Source organism: Penaeus chinensis, chromosome 27, assembly GCF_019202785.1.
Source record: "Penaeus chinensis breed Huanghai No. 1 chromosome 27, ASM1920278v2, whole genome shotgun sequence".
Lineage (NCBI taxonomy): Eukaryota > Metazoa > Arthropoda > Malacostraca > Decapoda > Penaeidae > Penaeus > Penaeus chinensis.
Genome location: NC_061845.1, coordinates 27,273,564 through 27,283,563, shown reverse-complemented (window position 1 = coordinate 27,283,563; position 10,000 = coordinate 27,273,564). Strand labels below are relative to the sequence as shown.

General features: G+C 33.8%; 1 protein-coding gene across 4 annotated transcripts in view; it reads left to right on the top strand.

Annotated features, from left to right (window-relative positions):
* Positions 1–10,000, top strand: part of LOC125039620 (ADP-ribosylation factor-like protein 13B) — a 15,929-nt gene that overhangs the window by 4,153 nt on the left and 1,776 nt on the right. Inside the window, exons 2-10 of one of the 4 annotated variants that reach the window (XM_047633770.1) lie at positions 579–649; positions 1,623–1,756; positions 1,881–1,996; positions 2,106–2,276; positions 2,654–2,924; positions 4,857–5,003; positions 6,253–6,550; positions 6,742–6,921; positions 7,179–10,000. The exon at positions 7,179–10,000 is cut by the window's right edge and continues 1,776 nt beyond it. In XM_047633770.1, the coding sequence (XP_047489726.1) occupies positions 579–649; positions 1,623–1,756; positions 1,881–1,996; positions 2,106–2,276; positions 2,654–2,924; positions 4,857–5,003; positions 6,253–6,550; positions 6,742–6,921; positions 7,179–7,327 (1,537 nt within the window). In that variant the 3' untranslated portion in view covers positions 7,328–10,000. Of the gene's footprint in view, positions 1–578; positions 650–1,622; positions 1,757–1,880; positions 1,997–2,105; positions 2,277–2,653; positions 2,925–4,856; positions 5,004–6,249; positions 6,551–6,741; positions 6,922–7,178 lie in introns of all 4 variants that reach the window. The other 3 variants (XM_047633768.1, XM_047633772.1, XM_047633771.1) reach the window with 3 other exon arrangements.

Here is a 10,000-nt window from a genome sequence, read left to right as displayed (position 1 = left end):
TCCATTTATTTTGATTGGCTTTTTGAAAATGTACTACTGCCCTATTTTTTGTTTTATAAGGAACAAATTTTGCATTGAAAAAAATCAGACAAACGTATGCTTAAGGATGCATCAGTGCAAAGTTCTTTAATTCATCTGCAATTGTTAATTAATAAAAAGCAAAGTACATACTATAATTCAGTGCTTTTGAGGAATATTTTCATTAATGTTTTTTGTAGACTAAAATTTTTGAGTCCATATGGCAGTGTACATTGCAATTAAAGTTTTTGTAAATAGACATACTTATGCATGAAAAAGAACTAGTACTTACTGACACTGTACTAGGAATTAAAAAATGAAAAGATTATGATTATGTACATCATTATGTTTATAATTCTAAACCGCCCAGTTTAAAGAATGATATTTTGTTGAATAATGTTTGCAATAACTATTGTTCTCGGATTTGAATTTTTGCAGATGATATTCAGTGCCTGATTTACATATTATCAAGCTTTCTTTCTTTCACTTCATTCTCCAGAGTTTATAGCTTTCTGAATTGATATTGAGATCAGTGTTAATCATTTTTGCAATACCTCTAGGCCTGTCACACTGCTGTTGGTGGGTTTAGACAATGCTGGCAAAACGACGGCAGCGAAGGGAATCGTTGGAGGTTAGTGTGACATTATTCTGTTTGTGTCATGAGGTTCATAAATGTTTTCTCTTATTGCTTGTTTATTGCAAAATATAGGAGGCAATTTGATTATTATTTATGGGGTTAGTGTGTTTTGATTGTGTGAACGTTAATAAAACTAGTAAAGGTAACTAAATTGATTTATATTATAGCTAATGCCTTTGTATGTTGCTGGTAGTGAAGCTGGTGGGATAATAATATTTAGAAACAGTAGACTATATTGAGCATTGTCTTTGGGTATCAATATTGTGATTATGAACTGAAAAATATACAGGAAGTAGACCCAACTTAGTTATAATGAGGAATCTAATCATTTATTCCCCCAGCCCAGTTTCATTTCATCCAACAAGTACTTATAGGCATATTTTTCAACTAGAGGGAGATAGTGAGGGTGGCATTATTAGAAGTAGAGAAGGTGGTGTCAGTGTTAATCATAGAGTGGTGGAACCCCTTCCTTTCCTCCCCTTCCTTTGAGGTCTGTCTGTTCTTTTAGGGTGAAGGGTGCTCTACAGTTTTGCAGATGCCTCTACTGATTCTCTTTTTAAGGAATCCTTCTACATAATCTGCAGTTCCAGCTTAGTGTTTTAAAAATCAATAATGATTTAGGTTTTTCATCCGTAGTGTAATGCCAATAATCTTTACTTGCTAATCAATTCTTCTTCTTTTGAATTTGCAGGCTATACTGTCAGTAGTATTCATTTATACAATTTTCTCCCTTATAATATATTTGTAGATCTTTGAACCCTTTCAAAAGATTTATTGTTAATCTTGTAATGTTTTGATACACTCAAGATACACTCATGTAAGTAAGTAATTTGAATGTGTTGCTGTCAGAATTGTAATTTAAATTCTAATAGACATTTGTAATGCTGTAATTGACAAAAATAAGAAGGTGAAAGGATTATTGTTTCTGTATGGGTAATGTATTGTAAAATATATCTCTATTTTGTAGATCCTGTAGAAGATACCACACCAACAGTAGGCTTTGCCCCAGAATACCTAGAATATAGAGGCTGTGAAATTACTATATATGACTTAGGTGGAGGCAGTCGAATCAGGCCAGTTTGGTCTAAGTATTTCTCTGAGGTAAGAAGGGATGGTACTGGTCTTACCCACATTGATTTATATCTGGAGTATTTTAATCAGTTATTTTGTAAATAGAGTGTTTGTGTAAATTTGAGATGGTTTTATTATTGCTCTGAATTTTCAGGTCCACGGTGTAATATTTGTTGTGGATTCAAGTGATCCTAATAGAATACAGGAATGTAGAGATGTTCTTTCAAATCTTCTGTCAGACAGAAAAGTTGCAGGGAAACCAGTCCTTATGTGAGTATTTAGTCATAACCTGTTTTCTCCACTTGCTTGTTCTTTCACTTGATATATATATCAGTAGTGAATGGTCATCCATATGATATGAGTTATTTATCTTTTTCAGACTTGCCAACAAGCAAGATGTAGAAGGTGCCATGGATGAGATAGACCTTGTAGAATCTCTCAAGATAGAACAAGTTGTTAATAAATACAAATGTCCAACGAGAGTGGAAACCTGCTCGGCCATCACTACTCGGAAAGAGAAGCCCGACAAGCCTATTGCCGATGGATTCAGGTTTGAATTATAGTTAGATAAGATTTGAACTGTGAGATAAATTTGAGCTCTTCGGTAGTTTTCTATATTCTTTTTTATTCCAAGGTATATGTGATAATAAACAAGATTTGCTAAACTTTAGTATTCATGGGATCATTAAGTAAGAATATGTTTATGTAAGAATATGAAGAATGTTTTGTATTGATCTATTAACCCTGTTTATTTCTATCACGTTATTTTATGTGGCTTTATGTTATGCATATTTTACCTTCTAAATGTATCATTCTTATTATGGTTTATGTTCTTTTGATCATGCTTTTGATAATTACAAGACCCTAAAATATGGACTCAAGTACTGTGCTGAAATTTCACCAAAGTAATTTATTTTCCACTTTCAGATGGTTGATAGATACCATAGTTGTGCATTACAAAGAAATCAATAAACGAGTCGATGCTGATATGGAAACTGAACGAAAACTACTCGAGAAGGAAATGGAGGAAAGAAGAGAAAGGATACGAAAGCTAAGGGCAGAGAGAGAGAGACAAGAAGCCCTTCGGAATCAGGCCTTGGCTGCAAGAAACCAAGCACCAGGTGTCCCGGATAGTGACGACTCTGATGTTGTTGTTAGTGATGTGAAGCAGGGCCCAGGGAGCAGCGGCATACCCAATGTGAGAGCTGGAGGGACTTCCGTATGTCTTTTGCATGCTTTTACTGTAGGAATGGTAGTACTTCCTTTTGCTTGCTTTATATCTTGTTTTCTTTCAAGTTGTTGTTGCCCTTGGATGCCTGTCGTAGTATTTTGTTGTATTGCAGCTTTGATTTGTATGTAGTAATCTATATTAGGTAAGGATAAATTCTCAAGACATTTTAGATTGAGTAGGAAAAATATATACAAATTGCTATTGCTGTTACCAAGATTGTATGTAATGCTGATAAATGCAGATGTGGGACTTTTATACATGCCCATGATATTAGTCTTAAGCACTGGTACATCTCACTGTTCTTTAACACAGTACTATCACTGTAATTTGGAATTAGAATTGCTTCATTAACATAGAAATTGATAGCTTCTTCATTTTTGTGAAGGTCAAGTTGAAGGGTAATAAAGACATGTACTGTTAAGTAGAAAAAGAGGGTGTGCAAAGTTAGAAAATAATTGTTCTGGTTAAAGAAAGGGGAATGCTATAAAAGAGGTTGTTGATAAACATTGGAATGGTAAGTTTTGCTAAATTCAGATGCATCTGAGTTCAAAATCTAGGAATATAAGGAATATAGGTAAAATTAGCATTATATCCTCTGTTAAGGAGTATGAGAAATATAGAAGTTGTAATCATTCTTTGCATTATATTTAAATGATAACTGACTGTCTCCGGCAAGAGAGAGAACAAGAATTTGCTCTCACCCAAAACAGCTACAACAATAACCATTTGTTGCATCTACCAATTGTCATCATTTGTATCTTGAAGTAATTTCCTAAAGATGTTCAAGCAAAATAGATATGCAGTGAAAAGAATACAATGAATTGTAAGAAAGAGGACTAAATAAGAGTGGCTGTTTCATGAATCAAGTTATAGGTAAGTGGGTGGGATAAAGTGAGGTGGGATTCTAGGTGTGTTAGAGGTTATAGAGGAAATTGCAATAGAAGTAAAGGGAACGAGAATGAGCTGAGTAATATATACGCCTAAAGAAATCAAAAGTTAGTAGCTGTATATATGTATAGTTAACCCTTTCACTGGCACACTTGTAGTTGTGATTATACACATTGAAGTATTTCTATTTTGTTTGTGTCTGTGATGTAGACATTAGACTTCAGCAAAAATAATACAGAAAAGCTAATGGCATATTAACCCATTGAGTACTGCAGATCCACTAAAGTGAAAAAAGAAGACTGGCTAGTTTACTTCAGATTATAATAATCAAGGAGGAAATAACATAATAGGATTTTACTCAACACGTGACCCATAGTGACGACGCACAGGCATATTGGGGAAAGCCCCTACATCAAGCAGAAGTATAGTGTTCATCCCATTAATAAGAAAATTTAAATTTACATGATATTTGGGCCTGCTACAAGCTGGAGTAGCAGATTCTCCAGAGGGTGCTATGCCAGTCTAGAAACATTTAATAACTTCTTATGTTTTTGTGCCTTTTTGTTGTAAGGGATGCCTGATAAGTATATGTATACTGGCACCTTGGGATAAACATACACCAACTTCATGTCAAGGTTTAACTCTTTTATGTAAGAATGCATGTACAGCATTATTGTGATAACCAGATCGCTCCCATTGCCCAGTCCTGGAAGCACAGTGGATGATGCAAAGGTCTTTTACTTACTCCTGCATTAAGATGTAATACTGCCTTGAAGGTGTTCATGGTCATGGGGGATTTCAGTTTATTATTTCCAGGATCTGCTAACTCCCATGGCCTAGCTAATCGATCTGGATTCTATATTCTTGACTTACATTTTCGTTACATCATAGTCAGATGGTTAAGCTGACTTGAATAGAGCAAGTACTCAAAGGGTTAAAAGAAGCCAAAGTAAAAGATATTGGGGCAAGTGAAAGGGTTATGTAGGGTGAAATATTTTGGTTTCTTGTCAGGGTGTATTACCTCAGTCAAGAAGGAAGTCTGTTAAGCAAAGGAGAGAGGTAAGGAGAAACTCAACAGATGACCAGGAGCTCAGGGAACTTGGTTTCAAGTCTCCTGCAGATCTTCACGATTCTACCTCTTCTTCTTCCTCTGCAGAGGTGGGTTCTCATCATTATTCCCATCATTGTTCACTATCATACTGGTACCAATAGTTCAGATGCATAGTTATTCTAAGAAAAATTGCTAGAATAGGTTAGACTTTTATTATGTATGCTTGATGTCCGCAGTACATTGTCTTACAGAAACTAATCTAGAGTACATCCTTTTTTCTGTGGATTTGTTAGAGCAGTGATGGTCTTTTTCAGCATGCTTTTAGTTGTAGTTAGAATAGCTGTAGTGCTGCCTTTAGAATGGTTTTAGCTTTGTAGAATATGTGACTTTTAGATCTGCACATTTTTCCTCTACTGACCAAAGGGATTTCTTTTAAAGCTGAAGCAGTTTTATTCATATATTTACTTACTTTAAAAAAATGTAGCTCCTGTTGTTATTTATATACTGATTTTTTTCTTTAGTTTATAAAGCCTAGAAGTAGGGGATAGATAATACAATGCTTAATTCTGGGGTATGTTGAATTTGCTGTTTTCATATTACACAATTGTATGAGAATTATTTTGATAGAAGACTGTTGCTGTGAGAAGGTTGCAGGTCATGAAGGATGGTTATAAGCTAATTATTGAGCCAGGATGTTCCATTATATGTGTGTGTGCATTTGCATTTGCATTTGCATACATGCCATGCCACGCTATGCCATGCAGCTACTTATAAGCATTAATTACAGACAATCTCTCAGTTCTGTAACTTATAGAGTTGCTTATACTAAACACATATTCCTATACCAAACAAGCTTGACATATATAAATTGGGGCATTTTTCACATAAAAAAAAGAAATGACCGAAAATTCATTAGCATGTAGCCATCTTTTTTATATAAATTGCTCATAACTGCCTTTGAAAAAAACAACAACTAAAGAATTTTTATCAAAGTTCAGATCAGTAAGGCATAGACAGTTGCTTTCTCTAGTTGGCATTAGATTGCTAAGAACAAGTGTTGATAGCTATTAAGTGTTTTTAAAGCATAGATTGTCTGTCCCTGGTTTGTAGTGGAGCTTCATGCTGAATTGTCCTTTTAGCCTTTTTAAAGTCTGGTCAAACAACACAAAAGGTTACCCAAAAGCCTTTTAATTCAGTCCTAGAGATTTTTGCGTCTCAGTCCGCAAGTAGTGTATTTCATGTATTCAGGAAAGCAATGATTGTTAACATCAGTTCTGTGTTATTATTAATATAAAATGTATTATTAACCATTGAAACAATCAATACTTCAATCTAAGTAATATTTCAACTTAGCAGGTTTCACCCGAGAGAGCACCATCTTCTTCACCAAGTTCCAAAAGCCCGAGAATATCTTCAGAGGCAGCAACTTCACCTTCTGTAACGTCTCAGCAAAGCAAACCCCACCGTGTCATTCTAGTCCAAGAATCTCCGACCCACTTGGCTGCCTCCAACAATAACCTCTCTGTTAGTTCACCCTCTAGCAATGGAAAGGAGGCGAACTCTAGACACAAAAAGTCTCTCAGCTCACCTTCCAGTGCTGAGAAAGATAGAGACAGTAGGATTCTCGATCCAATTAGTGCTGCTTATGCTAATGGTTAGTAGTAATAAAAATATTCTAAGCTAAGGATTTTACTTTGTAATGAAATAATAAAGTGTGTGTTTATAGTTGTTTACTACACATATACTGGATGAAGTTCTTTCTGAGGATGTGTTTACTTACACTTTGATTAATCAGTCAGTTATGAGTTTAGCCGTAACAATAACTTTTGCATTTTGTTATTGCAGTGTTTGGTACCTCAAAGCTGGACCTTTCAATTGAGGAGAGAGAGAATGAGTGTGTTCCTATTGACTCAGATGACGACCTCTTTGATATTCCATCATTGTCAAAGAGTGGTCGCCAAAGTAGCCTTCCTTCAGTTACCACAAGGACAAGTTCAACGCCTTCTATTATTAGCTATATTAAAGGTAAGTGTGTATGTAGCAAAGTGTCATTACTATATTAGTAAAATTAGTCGGTAAATGTGAAATTAATTTTGTTGTACATTACTGATTGCTTCTGGAATAGACCACTTCAAAGTATTATATCCTGTTGAAAGGCAACTTAGAATTTGTATTATATGTAATAGAATCCCTGATGAATACACAACATGAGAGTAGTTTATGCAATATTATAAGGATTTTTCCACTAAGTGTCTTTGCCTACTTTTTTGGGTTATTTACAGATCACCTGGAGCTGGAAGCAACAGGTAAACCACCAAAGAAGAAATCATTTTTGAAAAGATATCATAAAACAGCCCCGTTGGTTCAAAATAATTCAGCTGAACATAATTCTGTTAATCACAATTCAAGGGTTCCTCCACCGCTGGCATGACACGGAATGTAAGAGCTAATGCTGATGACATTAGCTGTAGGAATCATATTCTTTAATGATCTGTTTTACGGTCCAGGGTTCTCAAAAACGGATGTGTCGGCTTTACAGAACAAGTAAAAGGAAATAGACGTAATGGGCAGATTTTATATTATGATCATGGGTTTATAAAGGTATTTCCAAACTATAATAGCTATGATGTGATATTTAATAGGTTGGAAAGGATGACATCCAGTATGGTTTAAAAATTGAAAATATATGATTTTTTTTTTTTTTTTGTTGAAGGGAACAACAAACACATTACTACGTGCATTCCAGTAAAGAATTACAGATCTATTAATATGTGGAAGTGTGAGGGAAGGCATGAACATCTATGTTAGATGTGAGTAATAGCAGTGGATACCAATAACATTGTACTGTATATAGTATGTGAGCAACGGATTTTGTTCAAAACATTATGATCTCGTGTATAAAGTGTTCCATAAATAAGTAATGAGATTTCTTAGTAGAAGTAAGTTGTTCTAGTCATTATATATCCAAAAGAATAGATACTTAAAAATATGTGACTTTCTGCTAGAATGCTTGAAAATAGAAAGCTTCTAGAATTTTTGTTTTATAATGTCATGATACAATGGTTTATGCATCAGAGCAGTAACTTATGATTTAATTGAATTGTAATAGTATTTGATGTTAAGAGTTTCCTATCAGAAGCCATACAGTAGTGTCTGTGGAGTGTTATATGAGAAGTTATTCAACTGACTTCATATCTCTTTGGTCTTTTTCTTTTCTGTGTGTATACAAGTTTGATGATTTTTATTCTTTGGAAATATTTATTTTTATACAGACTAACATTATTGTTGGATTAAGTTGTTTTGTTTGTTTGTTTTCTGTTTTAAAAGGTTATGATTTAAATTATAGTCTTTGTTAAGTGTCTTACATGATATATGTTAGAACTGAATCATAAAGTACAGTTACCATGCTACCAGAAAATAGTTTTGAATAACATGAATAAACTGTTCTCTTCTTACAAAATTGAATGAAAATGTGTGACATTTGTCTTTAATGCACACTGCAAGAAAAATGCAGCACTATCTGAATGGCCAGTAAGCTTTGCATTCTCTTTTATTTTGGCAGTACTACTGGAGTTTTATTATTATTTTGTTACAAATGCCAGTATGTTCATGAATACAAAATTATTTGTAACTGCAAATTGATATTCATTTTATATTCATATGTGAGGAGAGCTCCTTCCAGTTAATAGTGCTGGTAATATATTAGAGAAAGAAAAAAAATTGTCTGTTGAATGTAAAGAAAGATCTAGTCCCTGGAGAAATATAGGTATGATGCAATGTAGGTCTCTTTTCTTTGTTTGTAGCAAAGCTACATATTTTTAAAGTGTGATCTGTTAATACTGTGCTAGTCGCTCTGTACAAATACCATGGCATAAGGTTTTGTAGTTATGTGAAGTAATGTAGATGCTAGAATTCAATATCTGTAAGTTATTTCATTTCTTAGCAAGTACAAGGACATAGATGTATAAACGTACTAATTATTGCCAAAGGTAAAAGAAATAACTTAACAATATTGTCATTGTTTTGCATTTTATACCAAAGTTGTTTTTTTTATTTTCTATTTAAGCTGATAAATGCACTGAAGTTTTAATGTAATTGTAGTTATGTAATTTTATTGTAGGAAGTAGAAATAATAGAGGTAACCGTTGCACTTCTTTATACTTGCTCAAATGGCTTAAATGGCAAGGAACAAATATAGTCTTGCCATTTTTCTTTCAACAGTTCAAACCTGGTTTATCAAGTGATAGATGATCTGATGAAGGTTTTCTGTAAATAAAAAGTTTACCTTGAAAATTGGTAGGTCGTAACTTCAAAAACTGTTAGCGCCCTATCCCTGTCCATCATTTAAGTGGCATTGTATTTAGACATTTTCCAAACAGAGTAAGAGGGATTTGGGTTGTATGTTAAAGTACAGTTCTTATAACAATGATGATAAGAGTATTTCTTATTGATTTGCTCCACTGTTAGAATTACAAGTGTTCGAATTTTTTATTTCACTGAAAGCATCTTTGAAATTATGGTACAAGCTTATGTTATATGAAGGTACCTCATATGTACTTTATGAACTGTAGAGTAGTTCTTATACCGGTATTACATGTAAGGACTTTTTCACTTGTACATGATAAGCATATTTTTTTTTCTGTTTTAGTTACTTCATGATTGAAGTATGAAGGTTAGAGTATAAAATGTTTGAATGGGTTACTTTTCAAGTCATTCTGAAGTTTCTTGTGCTTTAAGTGTATCTGTTAGACATTTTCAGTTCGTGTTTCCCTTACTTCAGTACCATTGGTTGCAGTTTTTAGTTGCCTTTTAAAATCTTTATGGTACATGGGTGTGTGCATGTGTATTAATGTTTATATGCATAACAACTTAATGAATATATGTTCAGTGTAAGAAGAATCACTCATTTTGAATTTAGAAATTTACTGTTGGAGGTGTTTCGTTTAAACTTCAAGACAGTATTCTTGATCTTGGAGAAGTTTGACATGTATGGGAGGTATAAGTAGTCCAAATATGTATAGACTACTTTATTTTTTATCGAACTTTAGTTCTAAGAAACCAGAGGAGAAACAGAATTAACCCACTCACAGCAGATTTACAAAGG